The following is a 26,174-nucleotide window of genomic DNA, read 5'->3' as shown; positions in this document are numbered from 1 at the left end:
CGTATTCTTGGGTTCTTTTAAGTGCACAGGGTTTGTGTACTGTACATTAGGGGTTGTGACAACACTGAAAGACACAAAGTTGACTCCAAGGTTTTTGACACCTGGTCACAGATGGGCTTGATCCCGACACCTCATGCCCGCTGGATCACTAGCCAGCACCCCACCACACCCCACAAGAGAGTGTATGTGGATTCAAGGACATTAGTGTTAACAATTTCTTACATTTTCAGCATTTACCAGGGTGCTGTTGTACCATACCACCTTAGCACTACCACTGTCATAAATCTGTGGTATGGTATAGGAGTTCTGATCACCTTAGGGTAGCCTTGCTCCAAGGCTGTACCGAATGCTAAACCCATGGGTGTATGATAATTCTTTCCTTTAAAGAGGCAAGATTAATATGTTTTTTTTAGTTACCATTTAAACAACTGCAACCCAGGTCCCTTGGCTTCATGTTTAATTTAAACACTGCATATTGAGATACAGTGAGACAGAATGTGATACAGTGAGATTGAATGACTGCAATATCCCCGTGAAATGTTAAAAATGAACTTTTTACTTAGGGCACAACTTGAAAGCTTTTAGCTTAAAGAGAGTAAGGGTTCTGATAAGAGGTTATGTTTAAACCTTGTCTATATCTGCAGAAGACATTCCTCAGGTGTACATAACTAGCTGGTGTGGAATGAGACGTAAACAGCTGGGGGGTTTCAACCGCCAGGAGTTCCCCCGCCCCAGTCAATGTCAGACAATCTCATGTCAACTTGTACATTCCTTGGAAGCTGAGTTAAATGTTAACTTCTTCACTTTACTTTTCAAACATGTGATTGTTTATCTTGTTTATTTCCTATTTGTTGAAATGTCTGCCAATATGTTGATGTGTGGAAGTCATTAGTTGTGATGGGTAAGTTGTGAGGTGTATAACATGTTGACTTCCACGCCTCATCTGAGACACGTGTAACGCAGGATGAGAGTTGCACGGCCAAGTCGCAGGGAAGATGGACTTCACAGATAAAAACAACACTTCAACGATTTTCTACAACGAAATGAGAAAAATATTACTTGTTCACTTTTCATCACATATGACTTAACACGTTGAAAATAACATACTTAAATGTTTAATTACTTGACGGGAGGATTGGGCAGATGTATGAGTTGGTGAGCAGCTGGGGGTAATTGCCGTCTTCTGATGGGGGGAAACTCCCTAGAGTGCACTTCCAGGCTGCATCTCGTCTGTGTCTTGACTTACTCCACCAGGTTAAGTTCTGGTCGGCCAGGAGACTTGTGTCAATGTGTTCAAGAGGCAGCAGAGTGTGTTCCCACTAACCCACTTCCCTACTCCACACCTCATTGGGCTTGTAGGGTCACCTAGTTGAATGGTGTGGTTAGTTGTAGGGTTTCATCTGGCACTCTGATATCTGTTGTGTTGGAAAATAGTTTTGAAGAGAAGTCTCACTTAAGATTGTCAGGGTTCGAAATACCCCATATATTAGTGTGCCATGGCATAATAAATATTGAAATGGCATGACTGAAAAATGTTCTCTATGTCCTTTTGACACGCCTAATTTTCTAGAGACATAACTCACATTTAGTCATTTAATCCCCCAAACAATTATATTTTTTCCAAATTGAATAATACCATACATATCTAAATGCTCATAAACCCATTTCTTTATTTAACAATAAATTTCAAATTTTCATCATCATTGTCATTTATTCTAAAAACATGTTGGCATACTCAATTTCTGAAAGGCACACCTAAAATATTTGTCTGGTGCCCTAAGGCACACTTAAAAAGAAAAGTATTTCTATCCCTGATTGTGGTTTAGAATAGGTCATTGCAAACATCCGTAAAAGATTGTTTGATCAGCATTCTTGTAGTTTGTGAGTCAACAATAAGCATACGACTCTATGGATGCCAACTTGTTGTTTATTGCATAGAGTGAAGTTTCACTGTAGATTCTTACAACATTAATAAGAAGAAAGGTACATTATTGGATGGGGCCAGGTGGGGCGCAAGAACAACAAATAAGCCGTGAAAGGTGACCTAAACTTTGTGAGGGTACGTGTCTTGCTTGTCATCACACTGTAATACTTTGTGTAAAGTGGCAATGTTTGTAATTTCTTTTTTTAAAGTCCGTGATATTTTGTTGGGGTGTTAAAATTAATTCGGGAGAATAGTGAGCAATACGGTCATTATCAATAATATTTTTTCAAAATGAACTTGGAAATATCAGTTGGGTGTTTCCAGTGCTGATTGGTCAGTGTGCTGGTACAATCAGACAAGGAGCGATGGACTGGAGGCCTGCAGTGGCCACTGTGGCGAATATATTACATCATGAATATTGGGTAGTGAATACGAAGATTGAGTAGTGAATATGAAGATTGGGTAATGAATACAATAACATGTCGGCTGGTGATGTATTATTCATTATATCCAGTGAAACAACATAATTCTTTGACATATTATAACCATGTTGACGGGGTTAATTCATCATGCGAATGACCAGTAACCACATCACTGTCATTTGAATATATGTGAACTTTAACTATTATCTTGCCTGATGTGGACATTCTATTTTTCAAATCGTGCATTGATAAATAACACCCAAATTCAAGTAAGACCACTCCATTTTAAGAAAAATCATGAATATTCTATTATAGTGATCGAGAATATGAAATTGAATTCATGAAGGGATACAGTTAGATTCACTGAATATATGATCCAATTGTAACAGCTGCAATGAGATATTTTTTTTGCCTGCTTCGATACACAAGACACCTAGGTGTGTGATGATCATGAATGTGTTTGAAACAGTGGTTGTTCTGGGATATCATCATCAAATAACCAGGTCCTGTCAGCATGGGCTACTGTGCTCGGTGTGTGTACATGTTGGAGAAACTCAATCAAGTGTCAGTTTTTGACAGCAGCAATCAGTGGAAGTCATTTCAATAGAGTGGCAGGTTTGTTGTTCAGCTACTTGTAACAAAGTTCCACTTCCTGTTTAACAGGAAGTGCATCCTCTATGCAGAGATGCATATCTATCTGTCAGTGATTGTGTGAAATAAACCCCTGACACAGTCCCATGTTTTAGTCCCATGTATCTCAGACCCTAACACTATGGTATTGTCACTTCCCTCCAGCCCTTTCAGCAGAGCAAAAGCCCCAAATGAAGCAAGACTTGATTTCATCAGGTTCTGAACCTGCCCGCTCACTGGGTCCATTTTACAAGTTATTGGAAGGACTGGATGTAATCAATATTATGTATTTTCAGAGAGTCAGTGAGTGAGTGAGTGAGTGAGTGAGTTGAGTTTCATGCCGCTATTAGCAGAATTCCAGCAATACCACAGCAGGGGACACCAGATATGGCCTTCACATATTGTACCCATGTGGGGAATTGAAACCATGTCTCTGGCGTGACTAGCCAACGTTTTAACCGCTAGGCTACCTAACCACCCCTTTCCCAGAGAGGAAGTAGTAGTCTATCCCATGTCAGTTTGTTGATTACTGCGGGGCCTGTAGCTAATAAGGTGACAGACAGGCTGGCTGCTATAGAGGCAGTGGTGTTCACATGAGGTTGTCACATTCACACATCATCAAAATACAGGAAGTTTTCCCATTGCTACATGCAGAGACTACCCTTCTGAAGCTGATGTGAAGTATGGCATGTGTGATGGTCTTGGAGAGTCCAAACTGTCCATCAACCACAGTTAAACAAACACACGAAAAATTTAGTGCCGCTCCTGATGGCTGCTTATAGGATGGGCTTCTCACTGCCGATCATTCCTCTCTATACCCTGTCTGTGAGATGAGATTACCATGTGTGAAAATGTTATCTTTTTTGTGACTTCATGACCATTTAGTCTCTGAAAGGACTTCATTTAACGAGTCTGGAATATTCTTGTATATAATTACTTCTCGACATAGCAGACAGTTGTGTTGAATGTGTATAACTGCATCTGCTCGGCAGGCTCACCTGAGGTAAAATCAAGAGTATTAGAGACCTTGTGGTCCAGAGAACAGTACGCCTGAAGATAATACATTCGTAGATCTGTAAATTCAAACTTTCAGGTAGTTCAATACATGAACAAGTGCTTGCATTTAGCTGTAAATCTTCTTTGAGTTTAGTTTTCATATTTTGCTGCATGTTTGGCAGGAAATGGAAAAGGCAGGGGCCATTGGGCCATTTTGCACATTAGAATAAAAATGGCCCATGAAAATTTTGAACTTTACAATGTGCAATGGCCATACTAAATTCAAAAAAATGGCTAATTATCCTGAAAATGTCCCCTTTGCAAAGTTCTCTATCCCAGTCCCTGGTTTGGTATTATCAGAAGACAATTAGTGAGAAAGCAAGTGTCAAGTCTGAAGCTAACAATTTCAATTGTAGTTTAGAGATAGACATTTATTGTCTGAGCTTACGAGACTGAATAGAATATTCCTGCATATGGGGCCAGTGGACTCATGGCTAAATTGGCAGACATTTGCCATGCTGAGTTTAAGGCTCCATGTTTATGATGTTGTGAACGAGCCCGAGCTGCCCAATTTCCTACCAGGAGTAACACATAATATGGCAATCTGAAGTTTATATGGAATATCATTTATCAGCTGACAAGTACTTAAGTTGAGTGATGTGGAGATGCTTGTATCTGTAAGTGTTTGTTTGAAACTGTCTCATGTTTCATGTCTCATGCTAACTTTTGGAGACATGAGTATGCTCCTCTGTGACTGTTTCTTGTTTTTGAGATCTATATCACAGGGATGGATTAACCAAGAATGTCTACTTGTCCAAAATGACTTTACACATACCAGTGGCCCCCCCTCACAAAATGTTCTGCAAGACCTGTTCATGTGTATGAGATTTATGTTTGTGTTTCAGCAAGACCTGACCTTGTGTTTGACATTTACGTTTGTGTTTCAGCATGACCTGACCTTGTGTTTCAGATTTACGAGTGTTTCAGCAAGAACAATACTCTTGCTTGTCATTTACATTTGTATTTCAGCAAGACCTATCCTTGTGTTTCAGATTTACGTTTGTGTTTGACAATTGGGTCATTTTCAAAATTGGTAGGATTTTCTGTCCGTTCCAAATAAAAAAAAAATCTGTTAACTTAAAAGGATTTTTTTGTGCTAGAAAACATATTTAGAAGTTTACTAGTCAGGAAATGTGGTATATCATTAGTCTTATCATTTTGAAGTTTATATTTAGCCACATTTTAGGGTCAAAATTGGCAGATTTGCTCTGTCCGGAGGTGACGGTCCTGATATCAATGTTCACAAATAATGTAAACATAAATGCAAATAAACAAACTAATTCATATTATGCCATTTAGGATTGAACAGGCATACTCAAACTGCATTTATTTATTTTTTTAACTTAAAAAGTTTTTTTCTACAAATTGTAACATGCTTGTCCTGTCATTTTGTGTCCTGACCGTTACCAGTGTATGAAATTCCTGCAATAATTTCCCCCTGGAGCTGGATTGTAATTCTACTACCTGTGTCTGCTTGAGCTAGTCCCTGTGGATGTGACAGCAAAAGAAATAATGACATTATTTCACATTTTGCAGAAAATTGACACCATCAAATAAGTATAAATGTTATGTGTCAACCTTAATTGTCCAGACCGTTACCAATGTATTTTGTGTCAAATATATATCTTTGTTTTTTACATTTCAATGGATATGTTGCCCACAAATGGAAGAGGTGGAAGGCATGTCCTTTGAAATCTTTTAGGGATCATTCATTTTTTTATTTTAGATTTACTTACAAATTGTCTTGACCGTTACTGTCCAAACCGTTACCATTCTGCAAAAGTAGCGGTTTGGACATCCTAACGATTAGGGACAAAATGATTTGTATTTCAAAAAGTTGTTCATTACTATTTGAAATATAACAAATTTATAATTACTTTAACGGTTAAGATAAGTTTAAGCATGGAATTTTACTGTTCAAAGGAGTTTTGATGTAGTAGCATAAAAAACACAGTCTCTAGTAACGGTTTGGACAAATAATAGTAACGGTCTGGACATATCTTTAATAAATTTTAATTTTAAAGAATATGTTCCATGGTGTGGTAATAATTTTTTATTTACTTATCTATCTGCTTTAAATAATAACAACCAAAACGAATTTATCACCTTAAGTTTCTATTTTCTATAAGATCTATAGTCTTTATAAATTAAGGGTAACGGTTAGGACATCTATGGGTACAGTATTCCAACCTTTAAAGATTTTTTGGGTGTAAACTGTTTTAACTTTAACTGTGAGATATGTAAGATTACCATTTACTTTGAATATTTGCTAGGTGCTAATATGTTGGCCAAACCTTTGTATTTCATAAATATGTGTTACCATCTCACGATTAACAAAAAGTAAAGGTATCCGAGTGAATGAAAGAAGGATATTTCGTGGAGACTAATATTGCACCATAATATCAACAGCAAAATGACATCTATTCAGTGGCCTGTGTAGCATGACCATGTGTACAGTATCATAGTTGTTGCAGTACCTTTCAGAATTTAATCTTTTGGATCTTTTTAGAGGGATAACATTTGTTTGTTACACTGATGTCCTGACCGTTACTAATAATGTCACAATCGTTACTATTCATTCAATTTTCGTTCCCCAATTGCACTCTTCTTTAGATTATAAGTGATTTTCAACCTAGACAGGTGTGTTTTTCTATTCTTTAGAAGCTACAGTTTGTTTTTATTCAAAAGCCTAAATTCATTCACAAGTTTCATATTGATATAACAAATGTCCAAACCGTTACCACAGCATGGAAGAAAACATGTCACATTTGTTACAAGTTAAAATTTCTAATACACATTTCACTGTCTGTCCAAAATAGGGTTAGCAGTTGAAGTAAATAATATAATTTTTTCCTTTCATGTTACCTGTTTCTATGTTGAATTAAATTGTTTAAGGTTTATGTCCAGCCCGTTACCATTCCTGTCCAAACCGTTACCACTATTGTCCTAACCGTTACTGCTGTTAATTGACTGCTCTAATTAATTCATGATAATACATGAAACACTTCTCTTTATACTGGTGTCATCTAAAGATGTCCTGGGCTTAGTAGCTGATGTTATTTTTAGACAATATTACCTGCGGAAAGCTATATGCACAATAATGTTTTAGAAAAATGCAATGATTTTGTGGTAAATATATGAAAGATACAAAATAACACTTTCAAAAATAATGATAATAGTTTTTACCTTCAAGTTTGATTAAGTCGGTGTAAAAGCTGTGTCTGCCATCTTTAAAAGATTTTTATGAATTATATTTTAAAATCCTTATTCTGATTAAGAAGTGGTAACGGTCAGGACTTTCCCTCACCCTATTAATTACTTATGTATCAATTAAAAGGCCAATTAGTAAATTTGAGCCTGGATGTTTGTATTATTGAATAATTAAGTATTTGAGATTTCATTTGAATAAAACCTAAATCAATTTCCATGAGTTTGATTTTACTGTAATAAAGAATTGAAAATCCTACCAATTTTGAAAATGACCCAATTACATTTGTGTTTCTGTCTTTTTGTTTGACATTTATGTTTGTGTTTCAGCAAGACATGACCTTGTGGTTGAGATTTACATTTTGTGTTTCAGCTAGACCTGATCTTGTGTTTGACGTTCACGTTTGTGTTTCAGCAAGACCTCACCTTGTGTTTGACATTTACGTTTGTGTTTCTGACTGTGTGTTTGACAATTACATTTGTGTTTCAGCGAGACCTGTTCTGGTTCAGCCTCTTCTGTCTGACATTCCTCTACATTATCTTCTACTTCTACTTCTGGCTCATCGTCAGAAACAGCTTCGATGACCTCAACTGGTGAGTATAATACCGTCATGTCACTTGGTACACAAGTATGTTGTGACCTCAACTGGTGAGTGTAATACCTTCATGTCACTTTTTACACAAGCATGTTGTGATGGTCAATGATGTTGATATGAAACTGGTTTGATTTCTACACAAATGTTATAAAAGTCATTAATTTGATATTCCCCTACTACTTAGGCTACTTGTCAGTAGCCCTTGCGGCCTGGTAGAACCAAACTGGCATGAACCCAAACTGGTTCATGCATGCTCATGCTCACACATATCGAATCATAAATGCAGTGAGTGAGTGAGTGAGTGAGTATGGTTTTACGTGACTTTTAGCAATATTCCAGCATTATCACGACCGGAGACGCCAGAAATGGGCTTCACACATTGTACAAATGTGGGGAATTGAACCCGGGTCTTCAGCGTGATGAGCTAACGCTTTAACCACTAGGCTACCCCAGCACCTACTCTAAGGAAGAAGGAACGAGAGAGAAATGTCCACAGCAGAATTGTCTTGACAACCATTGCATGGACTGAAAGCATGCACCTCCACCGCCCCTCATACACGCAGTACTTTGAACATGAAGTCTTCATAACAGGACTTGTTGACCTGGTAAATGCATGTTGTTGTTTCCCATGTACAACACAGAGTGTTGCTCTTTACCTCAATCACAGGACTGTCTGGTCCAGACTTGAATATTTTCACAGACTGTCATCATATAGATGTAATATTGCCTGGTGTAAACAGGATGGAGGAGAGGGGATTGTTGTGTCTTGGAGTCACGCTCGGGGTTCTCTTTTTGGCAGCTTGTCTTGAACCGCGTGGAGCCTTGACAGTACCGTGTGAAGCCTTGACAGTACCGAGTGAAGCCTAGACAGTACCGAGTGAAGCCTTGACAGTACCGAGTGAAGCCTAGACAGTACCGAGTGAAGCCTTGACAGTACTGAGTGAAGCCTTGACAGTACCTGACAGTACCAAGTGAAGCCTTGACAGTACTGAGTGAAGCCTTGACAGTACTGAGTGAAGCCTTGACAGTACCGAGTGAAGCCTTGACAGTACTGAGTGAAGCCTTGACAGTACCGAGTGAAGCCTTGACAGTTACCGAGTGAAGCCTTGACAGTACCTAGGGAAGCCTTGACAGAACTGAGTGAAGCCTTGACAGTACCGGTGAAGCTTGACAGTACCGAGTGAAGCCTTGACAGTACCTGAGCCTTGTACCTAGTGAGTGAAGCCTTGACAGTACAGTACCTGACAGTACCGAGTGAAGCCTTGACAGTACCGAGTGAAGCCTTGACAGTACCGAGTGAAGCCTTGACAGTACCGAGTGAAGCCTTGACAGTACCTGACAGTGCAGAGTGGAGCCTTGACAGTACCGAGTGAAGCCTTGACAGTACCCGAGTGTACCTTGACACAGTACCGAGTGAAGCCTTGACAGACACCTGAGTGAAGCCTTGACAGTACTGAGTGAAGCCTTGACAGTACTGAGTGAAGCCTTGACAGTACCGAGTGAAGCCTTGACAGTACCGAGTGAAGCCTTGACAGTACTGAGTGAAGCCTTGACAGTACTGAGTGAAGCCTAGACAGTACCGAGTGAAGTGAAGCCTACTGAGTGAAGACAGTACTGTACCGAGTGAAGCCTTGACAGTACCGAGTGAAGCCTTGACAGTACTGAGTGAAGCCTAGACAGTACCGAGTGAAGCCTTGACAGTACCGAGTGAAGCCTTGACAGTACCGAGTGAAGCCTAGACAGTACCGAGTGAAGCCTTGACAGTACCGAGTGAAGCCTTGACAGTACCGAGTGAAGCCTAGACAGTACCGAGTGAAGCCTAGACAGTACTGAGTGAAGCTTAGACAGTACTGAGTGGAGCCTTGACAGTACCGAGTGAAATCTTGATGGTTCCAGGTGAAGGCTACTCTCTATGTGGTTTCTGAATTCAGGCATGTTTGGGCTGCTGTCAAGATTATCAGGGTTTCACTGTAACCATAGCTTTTTGTTTCAGGCACATGTTTGGACTCCTGCGGACATGGGTTCCATGGTACAGGATCATCCTGGGTCTCACCTGCGCCGTGTTTGCCTACTTCATCATAGTCATGGTGGGTACCGACAGTGAACTGACTGCCACGTCACTGCTACTGCCCTTACATTAGGTTGTAATGGCCTAAAGCTGTGAGATTTGAGCACGTGGGTATTTTGGTGCCTGAATACTCACCTTATTGATATTCAGGTTTGATTTCCCTTGTGAGGTCCAATGCTGAGGTCAGACTTGGTGCTGTGACTGGAATACTGGAGGCAAAGTTTCACATGATCTGCAAATATTTGCAAGTTTCTACTTGTCGTGGGTTTGAATCCCAGATTCAATTCAAATAAGAACTTTGGTTTGTAAACACCATACCTGTGTTTCATTAGGCTTGTCAGCATCTCTCACCTTTGCCATATAAAGCTCTGCTCATACCTGAAGCTGACACACTGTAAAGTTAATAAAGTACAGACTTGTTAAACACGCTCCCTTCCCTTATCCTTGTCATAAGAGGCGACTAACTGGATCGGGTGTTCAGCCTTGCTGACTTGGTTGACACATGTCATCATATCCCGGTTGCGTAGATCAAAGTTCATGATGTTCATCACTGGATTTTGTCTGGTCCAGGAATGATAATTTACAGACTGCCACCAGATAGCTGGAATATTGCTGAGCATGGCATTAAACAACAAACTAACAATATACTAATATTTCCAGCTTACATGCTGAGAGTAGATATTTTTAATCATAGCTTCAAGTCTACCCCTTTGAGTTTGATCCCACCTTTACAGATGATCTTGTGCTGTTCTCTGACTGTTGTGTAATGCTGTGCTTGCAGTGCCTGGTGCTGTGCCACGTCCTGCACGGCCACCAACTCTACATCCACCCAGTCCACATCGCTGTCATCATCTTCAGCCTGCTAGGCTGTGTCGCTGTCACGGTTGCCGTGGAAATGATGTGGCAGTCTGAATGGACGCTAGTATTACTCTCTCTTAGGGTGAGTTCCCCTCGTCACTTCCACATTAGTTCCAGATCTTTATTACCCACGTGGTCAATGTATGGTAAGTTGCATACTGATCTCGTACGTCACAAGAGTGTCGTATCACGTTGACCTGTGTCTTAACGACTTGACCGGAGATTCTAACGATTTGATTAGATAACCGATGACCTCTCAATTAGGTCACATTGTGACGGAAGTACTTTTTCATTCATTGCAAACAAGTGAATTCATTCATTCTACAACTTGTATGCATTGTTGGGAATGTAAACATTGCGAACGTTGTCGTGTTGTTATTTAATTGTGAGTCCAACTGAGACATATCCATCGAAAATCTTAAACGCAAAGTTTCCACCAGTGATGTTTCCCGAGTGAAGCAACTGCAAACCAAGAAACGGGGTGCTACGGAGTAGTTTAATGTTGGAGGCTGTACGAGGCGATGACAACTGACATGCATCGGGACGTAGGTTACCAAGGGGGCAGACGAGCAAGGCGTAGTGGCGTCATTACAGTGTGACGTCATGCAAAAAGTGTACTACAGAACAAAATTATTCTGCAACCTTTTTATGAAACCATAAAAATAACAAAAATAAGCTATTTCGTCAATTTAATGCATGTAAGACATGGGTAATAAATAAAATACCACACTCGGTCTCATAACATACGAATTATACAAAACTCGTGACCTTCCTATGGTTTCTGACCTCGTTTTCGCTCGGTCAGGTACCATAGGAAGGACACTTGTTTCGTATAATTCATATGTTATGCGACAGAGTGTAGTATTCTCTATATATTCTCCCTCAAAGACATCATATGATAATGCCACCCTTCTTGCAATAATTTTTCCATCTGTGATTTTTTAATTCTTCTAGCCAGTAACTGTTGATCCTGAGATATTTGCCCTAAATCTGATTTGTATCATCCCACTGGGGTTCACATAGTCACGAAAGTTAAAAAAAAAGCTCTGCCTTTGGACTTGCTGTGATATAATTGAAATATCGGTCAAAGTGATGTTGACCCTTTGGCATCAGCCTATACTTGCCGGGCTAATGGGATCATGCTCTGTGAACCAGCCTATGCTTGCCCGGCTAATGGGATCAGCTCTGTGAACCAGCCTATGCTTGCCCGGCTAATGGGATCAAGCTCTGTGAACTAGCCTATGCTTGCCCGGCTAATGGGATCAAGCTCTGTGAACCAGCGTATACCTGCCTGGCTAATGGGATCAAACTCTGTGAACCAGCCTGTACTAGCCTGGCTAATAGGATCAGGCTCTGTGAACCAGCCTATACTCGCCCAGCTAATGGGATCAAGCTCTGTGAATTCATTGATGCCTGTCATCATGTCCCAATTACGACTCAATGCTCATGATGTCAATCACTTTATAGTCTGTCCAGACTCACTTGTTTACAGACCCCCGTCACATAGCTGGAACAAATGTTGCTGACTCCAAACAAACAAAGCCTGACAATAACCTACTCAGTAACTCACAATAACCTACTCAGTAACTCACAATTACCTTCTCAGTAACTCACAATAACCTACTCAGTAACTCACAATAACCTACTCGGTAACTCACAATAACCTACTCAGTAACTCACAATAACCTACTCAGTAACTCACAATAACCTACTCAGTAACTCACAATTACCTACTCAGTAACTCACAATAACCTACTCAGTAACTCACAATAACCTACTCAGTAACTCACAATAACCTACTCAGTAACTCAAAATAACCTACTCAGTAACTCACAATAACCTACTCAGTAACTCACAATAACCTGCTCAGTAACTCACAATAACCTGCTCGGTAACTCACAATAACCTCTCCGTAACTCACAATAACCTGCTCAGCAACTCACAATAACCTGCTCAGCAACTCACAATAACCTGCTCCGGTAACTCACAATAGCCTGCTCAGTAACTCACAATAACCTACTCAGTAACTCACAATAACCTGCTCAGTAACTCACAATTACCTGCTCAGTAACTCACAATAACCTGCTCAGTAACTCACAATAACCTACTCGGTAACTCACAATTACCTGCTCGGTAACTCACAATAACCTACTCAGTAACTCACAATAACCTACTCAGTAACTCACAATAACCTACTCAGTAACTCAAAATAACCTACTCAGTAACTCACAATAACCTACTCAGTAACTCACAATAACCTACTCAGTAACTCACAATAACCTACTCAGTAACTCACAATAACCTACTCAGTAACTCACAATAACCTACTCGGTAACTCACAATAACCTACTCCGTAACTCACAATAACCTACTCAGCAACTCACAATAACCTACTCAGTAACTCACAATAACCTTCTCAGTAACTCGCAATTACCTACTCAGTAACTCACAATAACCTACTCAGTAACTCACAATAACCTACTCGGTAACTCACAATAACCTACTCGGTAACTCACAATAACCTACTCGGTAACTCACAATAACCTACTCGGTAACTCACAATAACCTACTCAGTAACTCACAATAACCTACTCAGTAACTCACAATAACCTACTCAGTAACTCACAATTACCTTCTCAGTAACTCACAATAACCTACTCAGTAACTCACAATAACCTACTCAGTAACTCACAATAACCTACTCAGTAACTCACAGTCACAATAACCTACTCAGTAACTCACAACTACCTACTCAGTAACTCACAATAACCTACTCAGTAACTCACAATAACCTACTCGGTAACTCACAATAACCTACTCGGTAACTCACAATAACCTACTCGGTAACTCACAATAACCTACTCGGTAACTCACAATGAGGACCATGGAATTTTTGTATTTGAGGTTTAGGTACACCTACAGAATACTGGATACCTACCTGCCATATTGTTTAATGTCATGTCACCCTAACCCTAAACCTATGCCTAAACCTTACCCTAACCCTAACCCTAACCTCAACCCTAAACCTTACCCTAACCCTAAGTAAATTTGCATGCTTTCAAAGATGGCGGAAGGTATCCGGTATTCTGTAGTTTTACTGAGGTTTACACTTAGATGGGGGCCCAATGGTGTACTGAATCTTACTAAAGTTTCTCTGACAATTATGAAGAGTGTGGATGAATGTAAGTAATTGTTGTGATGGTGCTTTACAGTACTGCATGTGGACAGTCTGCTCTGTTCTGTGTTGCAGTTACAGTACTGCATGTGAACAGTCTCCTCTGTTCTGTGTTGCAGATTACGGGTCCCTTCCTCCAGATAGGAGCAGTTGTGCTGATGACTCTCATGACATGGATTATCTCCCTTCAGTGGTTTAAACTCTCACATTGGGGTAAGGCACTTCTGTTGACACTGCTTAGAACACCACTCAAAAGCAAACTCATGGTTCAGAAAGATGATAGTCAGATTAGTCTCTTAACCTCGTGATGTCAGAATCTCTTATGTAGCGCTATGAGCAGACACTTTGTGTCTGGATTTGGTGCATTATAAATATACTTATTATTATATTACTATTATTCATTTAGGGAGGTCCGGTAAGGGTTAGGTGTCTTGTACCAAGTAATCAAGTCCCACTGTGCTACCACAAGAGGTCTGTAAGGGTTGAGTGTCTTATACCATGTAATCAAGTCCCACTGTGCTACCACAAGAGGTCTGTAAGGCTTGAGTGTCTTATACCATGTAATCAAGTCCCACTGTGCTACCACAAGAAGTCTGTAAGGGTTGAGTGTCTTCATGCCCAAGTAATCAAGTCCCACTGTGCTACCACAAGAGGTCTGTAAGGGTTGAGTGTCTTATACCAAGTAATCAAGTCCCACTGTGCTACCACAAGAGGTCTGTAAGGGTTGAGTGTCTTATACCAAGTAATCAAGTCCCACTGTGCTACCACAAGAGGTCTGTAAGGACTGAGTGACTTCATGCCCAAGTAACAGAATAAAACCATACCACGACTAACATTTGTTTTCTGAGATTTAGATGTGAACTAATTAAGTTCAAATGATGCAACTAACAAGAATGGGTGGTCAATCTCGCTGGCGTGGTTGACACATGTCATCGTTCCCAATGTGCAGATCCATGCACATGCTGTTTATCACTGGATTATCTGGTCCAGACTTAATTATTTACAGACCGTGTAGCCATATAGCTGGAATATTGCTGAGTCGCGTTAAGCAACAAACAAGCGGACCAACACACTTTACTTACATTGAAATACATGAAGGTTTGTGATGAAGTGTTGTGAAAGCGTTGCAATATATCAATGCTATTGCTACATTCTATCTTTTGAGGCCCACAAACTGTTCAAGGAAGTATGCAACCATGTTGAGTGATGGCGAACAGTGATGGAAGCTGACAGTGTATTAGATTAATGTGGTATAGTTGAGTTTTGGACCTGTAGTTTACAGTGTTTCGCAACTGTTTTGATAATGTTTGTAATTGAATGATCAAATCCAAGTTTCAAGTGTATACTTTCTATTGCTTGACAGTCTTATTTACTGACACAAGTCATTGGTCACTTTCTGCCTACATGTGCTCTTCATGTGCCACACCCACTCGACATTAATACGTTCTGTGTAACCCCATCAGATTGTTTGCTGAAGCAGCGATGACAAAAATCATTATATATACAAGTGTCGGATTAGCGAGAGTTGACTGTATACCATCTGTTGTTTTCTTTTTTTTAAATGGATCAAAGGTTCAGGGCGTCTGCTGTTGTTTTTAATGTTTCACAGTTATCACATGTGAGGTTGTCTTTAACAAGGGTTATCTCCCTTTACAGGCTATTAATGGCCTCATTAGCTGTGTGCCCTCTGACCTGTGAGTGTGATGAGAGGAGGGCAAGCGGTGCTCATTTCACAGATGTGTCTCATTATGTTCACTGTTAGCCACGTAATGAGACAACTGATTCAACTCGTTGTGGAGGCTCGGCATCTCACTTTCACAGGAATTGTTAACACCCTGAAACTATTAAAAAAATATTTGATGGAACAATTATTCAAATAAGCTGGGTTTTTATTCATTTTCGCACATGAACAACCTTTGAAATTCATACTGGACTACTAAATTGTGCAGAGCAGGAAGAAAAAGTGTGATGATGGTGGTCCATGCAACTAACACTTCACCTCTGAATATATACAATTTGATAGAAGCAATAACTCCCTTTTTATCAAAAAGGAGCCTGTGGGAAATGAACCTGAGGCAGTGTTCACAAATAACGTCTGACCCACTGACAAATCAGGCAGATTAAGCAGGCGGTCCAGTGGAAGTGGCCACAATGTCCGACTTGTATATTTCCTGTGACTTTGACTGAAGTCAAGGGCTGGGCAGAAGGAAATCAATATGGTTCAGGGACTGTATGACTAGTAATCAATTGACACAGCATCTGAGGGTTATACTGAACCAGTTCTGAATGCTCAGTTTTGCTACAAATTAGAACTAAATAAAACTGATGGAATATGTACACATTGTAAACAGTTTTGTTTCAATCAACAGTACTTCCTACAATGTCGGGCAACTATTAAGAATACTTCATTAGTCCTTGTGACTAGTCTTAGGGAGAAATAAACACTATAGTGTTCTACATTATTGTACAAACATCTCAAACGTGTATATGTTTCTCTGTCCTCACACAGTGTTAGAACCTACACCGAAACATCGCTCTCGAGGTTGTTCACAAATATAGTGTTATCCTTCCTTAATACTGCAGTGTTCAATATAGGGGGCATTTCCTATTGTTCCTGAATCCAAGACACCCTTTAGTCTGTATCTTCAACATCTCCTACAAGGACCCTTGACTTCCATGCTTTAAAGGTCTCAACACAAGCCATGGGTCACTTTCTGCCTACATGTGCTCTCAATGTGCCACGCCCACTCCGTGTTATGTGACTTGAGTGTAACCCCACAGATGTTGATTGCTAAGTCAGGTCTGGGGGTCTGATGGTGCCCTTAACGTGAGAGTTATTGCTCCTTCACACACAGCTAATTGTCATTGACATATATTGACATGCAAATGTCATCAGGTTTCAGATCTACATAGGATGTTGTGAGAGGTTTTGGCCTCAGTTCGTGACTTGAATGTGATACCTGCTCATGAGTTTAAATCATGTTAGTACGGAAGAGTCACTTAACTCAAATTAGAAAAGAATAAGTTGTCACTGACCCAGGATTGCATTTTTCAGGCTGCTACACTTAAACACAAAATATGTACAACTGTTACACACCTACATGTCTGAACCGTATTGGATGATTCCAGGCTGGAGTTGCCCAGCAATCATTGTAAGGTCAGGCTTGATGACTGGGATGGACTATCAGTCTCTGAAATGAACATATTTTGCAGAAAAATACTGTTCATAAAAATAATCTTCAAATAAAATGAAAAGGAGCCTAGGATTGCCACATATTCTAGATTTGCATGGGCTTTCTTGGATATATTTGTTTCAGGGTCAGTATGACAGACTATGACTGGGGTTATGCAGGTTTTAACTTAATCTCTGTATACTATTTTCAAGGGTTCTTACAGGAAATATGAGTGTCCCCGAAACTAAGGGGTGTAGTGTGCTCGTTTGTAGGAATGTATAATTACTTTGATAACAGGACCTTTAATTTTGTTGTCAAGAATTTGGTGCAGTGAATATCATTGTACATCCCTCGGGATGCAGCGTATCATTGTACATCCCTCGGGATGCAGCATATCATTGTACGTCCCTCGGTATGCAGCATATCATTGTACATCCCTCGGGATGCAGCATATCATTGTATCTCTCCAGCGTCCCTCGGGATGCAGCATATCATTATCGTCCCCTTGGGATGCAGCATATCATTGTACGTCCCTCGGGATGCAGCGTATCCCTCGGGATGCAGCATATCATTGTACATCCCTCGGGATGCAGCATATCATTAATGCGTCCTCGGGATGCAGCATATCATTATACGTCCCTCGGGATGCAGCATATCATTGTACGTCCCTCGGGATGCAGCATATCATTGTACGTCCCTCGGGATGCAGCATATCATTGTACCTCCCTCGGGATGCAGCATATCATTGTACATCCCTCGGGATGCAGGTGTATCCCTCGGGATGCGTCCTCTCGGGATGCAGCGTATCATTGTACGTCCCTCGGGATGCAGCATATCATTGTACGTCCCTCGGGATGCAGCATATCATTTCTGTGTCTATTCTTAACATTTTGATTCTCTGGACAAATTTGTGCCAAGAAAAACCCTGGTTTGTTGCATTGATCGTAGGTCACGACTCATAATGTCAGTCACTGAACTGATGTTGACACTTTTCCTTCTCCCTTTACTGAGTGGGGGCGGTGGGGGTGTAGAGTGGTGGTTCGAATCCCCACATGGGCACAATGTGTGAAGCCCATTTCTGGTGTCCCCAGCTGTGATATTGCTGGAATATTGCTAAAAGCGATCACTTTACTGAGTGCCTCTCTGTTTCAGCGTTGAAGCTGTTGTGGCTGACCATGTATGTTGCTGTGATGATAGGACTGTACATATCACCTTAAGCAACTCTCCGTGTATTATCACTCATGCCGATGACTTGCCTAGCAAACCCTGATACTGGCCCACCGAGGGCATCAGAGGTTAGTAGTGCAAATCTGGAGGCTTCTCTTATAGTCGATACACTCCCATAGCATCCCGCGACATATGCTGGCCATAACATCACAACATCATCACTCTTATAATGCCCTCTAAGTTGGACATAACATCATAACATCACTCTTATAATGCCCTCTAAGTTGGACATAACATCACGACATCACTCTTATAATGCCCTCTAAGTTGGACATAACATCATAACATCACTCTTATAATGCCCTCTAAGTTGGACATAACATCATGACATCACTCTTATAATGCCCTCTAAGTTGGCCATAACATCCCGTGACATCCACTCTTATAATGCCCTCTAAGTTGGACATAACATCATGACATCACTCTTATAATGCCCTCTAAGTTGGACATAACATCGCTGACATCACTCTTATAATGCCCTCTAAGTTGGACATAACATCATGACATCACTCTTATAATGCCCTCTAAGTTGGACATAACATCGCTTAACATCCTCTTATAATGCCCTCTAAGTTGGACATAACATCGCTTGACATCTCTTATAATGCCCTCTAAGTTGGACATAACATCATAATGCCCTCTAACATCATCACTCTTATAATGCCCTCTAAGTTGGACATAACATCATGACATCACTCTTATAATGCCCTCTAAGTTGGACATAACATCCTTAACATCACTCTTATAATGCCCTCTAAGTTGGACATAACATCATGACATCACTCTTATAATGCCCTCTAAGTTGGACATAACATCCTAACATCACTCTTATAATGCCCTCTAAGTTGGACATAACATCATAACATCACTCTTATAATGCCCTCTAAGTTGGACATAATAACATCATGACATCACTCATCACTATAATGCCCCCTCTAAGTTGGACATAACATCATGACATCACTCTTATAATGCCCTCTAAGTTGGACATAACATCATCTTAACATCACTCTTATAATGCCCTCTAAGTTGGACATAACATCATAACATCACTCTTATAATGCCCTCTAAGTTGGACATAACATCATAACATCACTCTTATAATGCCCTCTAAGTTGGACATAACATCATGACATCACTCTTATAATGCCCTCTAAGTTGGACATAACATCATGACATCACTCTTATAATGCCCTCTAAGTTGGACCATAACATCATGACATCACTCTTATAATGCCCTCTAAGTTGGACATAACATCCGCGACATCACTCTTATAATGCCCTCTAAGTTGGACATAACATCATGACATCACTCTTATAATGCCCTCTAAGTTGGACATAACATCATAACATCACTCTTATAATGCCCTCTAAGTTGGACATAACATCATAACATCACTCTTATAATGCTCTCTAAGTTGGACATAACATCATGACATCACTCTTATAATGCCCTCTAAGTTGGACATAACATCATAACATCACTCTTATAATGCCCTCTAAGTTGGACATAACATCATGACATCACTCTTATAATGCCCTCTAAGTTGGACATAACATCATGACATCACTCTTATAATGCCCTCTAAGTTGGACATAACATCATGACATCACTCTTATAATGCCCTCTAAGTTGGACATAACATCATCCTCTAAGTTGGACATATAACATCACTCTTATAATGCCCTCTAAGTTGGACATAACATCATAACATCACTCTTATAATGCCCTCTAAGTTGTCCATAACATCACATCACTCTTATAATGCCCTCTAAGTTGGACATAACATCATGACATCACTCTTATAATGCCCTCTAAGTTGGACATAACATCATGACATCACTCTTATAATGCCCTCTAAGTTGGACATAACATCATGACATCACTCTTATAATGCCCTCTAAGTTGGACATAACATCATGCCCTCTAAGTTGGACCTTAACATCACTCTTATAATGCCCTCTAAGTTGGACATAACATCATAACATCACTCTATAATGCCCTCTAAGTTGGACATAACATCATAACATCACTCTTATAATGCCCTCTAAGTTGGACATAACATCATGACATCACTCTTATAATGCCCTCTAAGTTGGACATAACATCATAACATCCACTCTTATAATGCCCTCTAAGTTGGACATAACATCATAACATCACTCTTATAATGCCCTCTAAGTTGGACATAACATCATTCAACATCACTCTTATAATGCCCTCTAAGTTGGACATAACATCATAACATCACTCTTATAATGCCCTCTAAGTTGGACATAACATCATAACATCACTCTTATAATGCCCTCTAAGTTGGACATAACATCATAACATCACTCTTATAATGCCCTCTAAGTTGGACATAACATCATAACATCACTCTTATAATGCCCTCTAAGTTGGACATAACATCATAACATCACTCTTATAATGCCCTCTAAGTTGGACATAACATCCGCGACATCACTCTTATAATGCCCTCTAAGTTGGACATAACATCATAACATCACTCTTATAATGCTCTCTAAGTTGGACATAACATCATAACATCACTCTTATAATGCCCTCTAAGTTGGACATAACATCATGACATCACTCTTATAATGCCCTCTAAGTTGGACATAACATCATGACATCACTCTTATAATGCCCTCTAAGTTGGACATAACATCATAACATCACTCTTATAATGCCCTCTAAGTTGGACATAACATCATGACATCACTCTTATAATGCCCTCTAAGTTGGACATAATGCCCTCTAAGTTGGACATAACATCATGACATCACTCTTATAATGCCTCTCTAAGTTGGACATAACATCATTGGACATCACTCTTATAATGCCCTCTAAGTTGGACATAACATCATGACACATCACTCTTATAATGCCCTCTAAGTTGGACATAACATCATAACATCACTCTTATAATGCCCTCTAAGTTGGACATAACATCATGACATCACTCTTATAATGCCCTCTAAGTTGGACATAACATCATAACATCACTCTTATAATGCCCTCTAAGTTGGACATAACATCATGACATCACTCTTATAATGCCCTCTAAGTTGGACATAACATCATAACATCACTCTTATAATGCCCTCTAAGTTGGACATAACATCATAACATCACTCTTATAATGCCCTCTAAGTTGGACATAACATCATAACATCACTCTTATAATGCCCTCTAAGTTGGACATAACATCATAACATCACTCTTATAATGCCCTCTAAGTTGGACATAACATCATGACATCACTCTTATAATGCCCTCTAAGTTGGACATAACATCATGACATCACTCTTATAATGCCCTCTAAGTTGGACAAGTAACATCATGACATCACTCTTATAATGCCCTCTAAGTTGGACATAACATCATGACATCACTCTTATAATGCCCTCTAAGTTGGACATAACATCATTAACATCACTCTTATAATGCCCTCTAAGTTGGACATAACATCATAACATCCACTCTTATAATGCCCTCTAAGTTGGACATAACATCATAACATCACTCTTATAATGCCCTCTAAGTTGGACATAACATCACTCTTATAATGCCCTCTAAGTTGGACATAACATCATGACATCACTCTTATAATGCCCTCTAAGTTGGACATAACATCATGACATCACTCTTATAATGCCCTCTAAGTTGGACATAACATCATAACATCACTCTTATAATGCTCTCTAAGTTGGACATAACATCACTCTTATAATGCCCTCTAAGTTGGACATAACATCATGACATCACTCTTATAATGCCCTCTAAGTTGGACATAACATCATAACATCACTCTTATAATGCTCTCTAAGTTGGACATAACATCACTCTTATAATGCCCTCTAAGTTGGACATAACATCATGACATCACTCTTATAATGCCCTCTAAGTTGGACATAACATCATAACATCACTCTTATAATGCCCTCTAAGTTGGACATAACATCATGACATCACTCTTATAATGCCCTCTAAGTTGGACATAACATCATGACATCACTCTTATAATGCCCTCTAAGTTGGACATAACATCATAACATCACTCTTATAATGCCCTCTAAGTTGGACATAACATCATGACATCACTCTTATAATGCCCTCTAAGTTGGACATAACATCACTCTTATAATGCCCTCTAAGTTGGACATAACATCATGACATCACTCTTATAATGCCCTCTAAGTTGGACATAACATCATGACATCACTCTTATAATGCCCTCTAAGTTGGACATAACATCATAACATCACTTATAATGCCCTCTAAGTTGGACATAACATCGACATCACTCTTATAATGCCCTCTAAGTTGGACATAACATCCGGACATCACTCTTATAATGCCCTCTAAGTTGGACATAACATCATGACACATCACTCTTATTGTACATATATATGTTGGACTTAACATTGTAACACCCAATCTCATAGTGGCAATCCCCTAGCCCACCATAATCTGATAATGCTCATTAATTTTTAGAGGTTAAGTATTTGACACATTAAACCTGCACATCTGCACCATAAAACCCAGGCCCCACTTTATTTCATTCAGGTTAAGTGGAGTAATGTTAAAACTGGAGGAAACAGCATGGTTCAACTTTCAACATGCTGGAGCCCAGTGGTTAAGTCATGTTGATTTTTCCGCCAGAAGTATTTGATTAAATGGGCACTGCATCTAGCCATGTCAACAATTTATGGCTGGAATATTGCTAAGCAATGGTTACAAACTGGAGTCAGTCAGTCAGTCAGTCCAACATACAACAGGTCTGTGATAACAGTGTAATCACTCTACACCATGGCGTGTTTGAGTAGCTTGGCTACAGCAAGGTTTCTAAGATACATACCTTTCCTGTTTGTAGATTTTACCTGAGAATACCCTGATGGCATATGACTTTGCCTACCAGGATGGGATGGTGTGCAGGCGTGTTGACGTATCACACCTGCAGCAAAGTTTCTAAGATACATACCTTTCCTGTTTGTAGATTTTACCCGAGAATACACTGATGGCATATGACTTTGCCTACCAGGATGGGTATGCAGTGGAGAGTGGCGTGCAGCTGCAGCAAGGTTTCTAGATACATACCTTTCCTGTTTGTAGATTTTACCCGAGAATACACTGATGGCATATGACTTTGCCTACCAGGATGGCGTATACGGCGTGGAGAGTGGCATGCAGCTGCAGCAAGGTTTCTAAGATACATACCTTTCCTGTTTGTAGATTTTACCTGAGAATACACTGATGGCATATGACTTTTGCCTACCAGGATGGCGTTAATACGATTGTGGAGTGGCCGTGCAGCTCAGGTGAGTGTAACATTCTCCATCTGGAAACTGTTTTTCTCACAGTTTCCTCACTATGTCTTTAAGAAGAGACTGTTTGCTTTGAATCGTCCCCTCACAATGTCAGTTGCTGATGCTGAGCATGTGTGTGAATGGGGAGTCCCAGGGTTTTGCTCAGGCCATGTGATGTACAGGGCTGCCGGATTCTTCTTCAAAATATGACTTTGTGGATTCATTGTGGAGATGCTGCAGCTTGTTCAGCTTGACCTGAGCTACTCTACATATGCATGACCGGGATGTCAAATGGCACAAAATGACGGTCGAGTTAACTTCATTAAATAGGGTAGCAGAGAATGTTATTAATGTTGCATTCATACATGGATTCATTACAGTCGAATCGAAACATCAAACCATGTAGCTTCTTTTTTTGAAGAAAGTTAGGACAAAGGTCCACCTGTCTCGCCTATTCGGACATGTTGACAAACAACTGACAATGGTGCACCCCTTCACAATAATTGACCCAACCAGTTGTGACACGGTCGGCGTAATTCATTAGTATTCACTTGATCAGGTCAAGCTGAACAAGCTATTACTTTGTGTTGTGTTGCTGCATCTTGTGAAGTTAAGCAGATCTGTATTAGAAGCTGGAAGTGTCATCAGTTCTACCACTGTGTATGAAGATTGGTTTGTGCTGGGTGTAGACTCTGCCTTACAGTTACCGCCAAGTAGGAGATTCATTGTTAGAATTAGCCAAATCAGCCACTGCTTGGAAAGGCGGCCCAAACAATCAAACTCAATGTAATCATTATATGATGTGTAGCTGCTCACAATATCGATCTCTGGATCTGGGTACAGATTTGATGAGACTCGAACCACTGCACTAACACTGGAATATTGCTTCTGAAACTTGTGTTGACCAACAAACAAAACACACAAACACTGATGTCTTCTGTCTGTTTCAGTTTTGGACTGTGTGCCCTTCATCCTCCATGACAAGAGTTTGGAGAGGACAACAAATATTAAAAGAAGTTTTCCCTGACGAGATGAAATGATGATCCGTCGATCTTTCAACATGTCCAGATCTGAAAAGGCTGGATGCTGGCTAAGTGGTTTTACAAGTGAGTATTTGCTGAACACTGAAAGCCACCTGCTTTCACTGGATAACAACTTCTTTATTTAGGTAGGTCACCCGCGTTTGATACAGATTCTTGTGCCGTTGTCGAAGCAAAGAGTGACACTCTTGTGACAACTAATCTCTAGAATCTGTATCAACTTTGTCACCTCTAATCAAAATTGATATCAACACTATTCCATTTTTATGCGTCTCAACTTCTAAAAATGCCACTCAAACAAGTCACCTTTCACTGCTTACTTTGACTTTGCTTGTGTGGAGTTACTCAACTAGAAAATGTCGGTGAAGATCTGGGTTAGAATTGGTCTTCAACAGCCCATGCTGCAATGGTCGTGGGCGACTATTATTGGGATCTGATGCGTCAGACTTCGCTGACTTGGTTGACACATGTCATCACCTCCCAATTGTGTCAATCAATGCTCATTCATGATTGATCACTGGACTGTCTGACAGTCCAGACACAATTATTTTAGACTTCATACATAGCTGGGGAATATTGCTGCAATTACTAGCGTTATATATCAAATTCGACCAATAAAACTGCATTACCTCCCTTCTTGCCAATTTATGTAAAGATTGCAAATATGGACAGAGTCCATGCCACCACTTCTCTGGATAAACAGTTCGATTAAAGAAGATTACATGTACATGGTGAAATATCGAGATTCATTAGGAGGTGACAAAACGTTTGAAAATTGTCAGATTAATTGGTTGATAATTGGCCATTACGGAACTGTTTGTTAAATACAGAACAAAGTCAAGCCTGTCTCCAGCAGTTCATGCTTATGTATAACATACTGACACTCTGTGGACACTGTTATCCAGTAAAATCATTCAGATTATGACGCGGCAGTCTCCAGCAACCTCGTCAAAATGAACACCACCAAGCCAACAAATGTTTGGGTATTTATCGTCAACAAAGGCAGGTTTACAGATTAACGAGTTAGAGTCAACTGAGGTTCATTCTGTGCATGGAAACTGTTGAGCATGTGAATTAAGCACTGACAACAATTTTTACCTTTCTTCAGAATGACCCTTTCTGGACATCGAGTTGACCGATGTTCAGCGGAGGCATAGCCAATCAGACATTGCCTACACTGGAAGAGCTTGCGATTGGGCAGGAACTACAGTGACAGTGTGTTGATGTTCGACCTGCTGGCCACCACATTCGCATCCCTGTTACAACCTGGTGTCAACTACGCCACCACATGCCCACTCACTCAGGCGGGATGCCGTTACAAAACGTAAGGATGGCGGTGTGGGTGAGTGGAAGTGAAGACACGATATTGATTCTGTTCATAAGAGCTATGTTTGGCTTTGTGACTGAAAAGAATATGGCATACCAGTCATCCCACCTCTTTGACAACTTCCCCACAGGAGCACCATGACACCAAACACACGCACC

General features: G+C 40.1%; 1 protein-coding gene across 1 annotated transcript in view; it reads left to right on the top strand.

Moving 5' to 3' along the window:
• Window positions 1-15,728, top strand: part of LOC124273642 (glycerophosphodiester phosphodiesterase domain-containing protein 5-like) — a 55,577-nt gene extending 39,849 nt beyond the window's left edge. The window contains exons 3-7 of the mRNA XM_046708917.1: window positions 7,730-7,833; window positions 9,829-9,922; window positions 10,685-10,843; window positions 14,056-14,149; window positions 15,593-15,728. Of these exons, the coding sequence (XP_046564873.1) occupies window positions 7,730-7,833; window positions 9,829-9,922; window positions 10,685-10,843; window positions 14,056-14,149; window positions 15,593-15,600 (459 nt within the window). The 3' untranslated portion in view covers window positions 15,601-15,728. The remainder of the gene's footprint in view (window positions 1-7,729; window positions 7,834-9,828; window positions 9,923-10,684; window positions 10,844-14,055; window positions 14,150-15,592) is intronic.
• The last annotated feature ends 10,446 nt before the right edge of the window (window positions 15,729-26,174 follow it).

Source organism: Haliotis rubra, unplaced genomic scaffold (genome assembly GCF_003918875.1).
Source record: "Haliotis rubra isolate DU_JTF1 unplaced genomic scaffold, ASM391887v1 Scf1823, whole genome shotgun sequence".
In the NCBI taxonomy this organism is placed as follows: domain Eukaryota; kingdom Metazoa; phylum Mollusca; class Gastropoda; order Lepetellida; family Haliotidae; genus Haliotis; species Haliotis rubra.
This window is presented reverse-complemented; position numbering and strand designations above follow the sequence as displayed.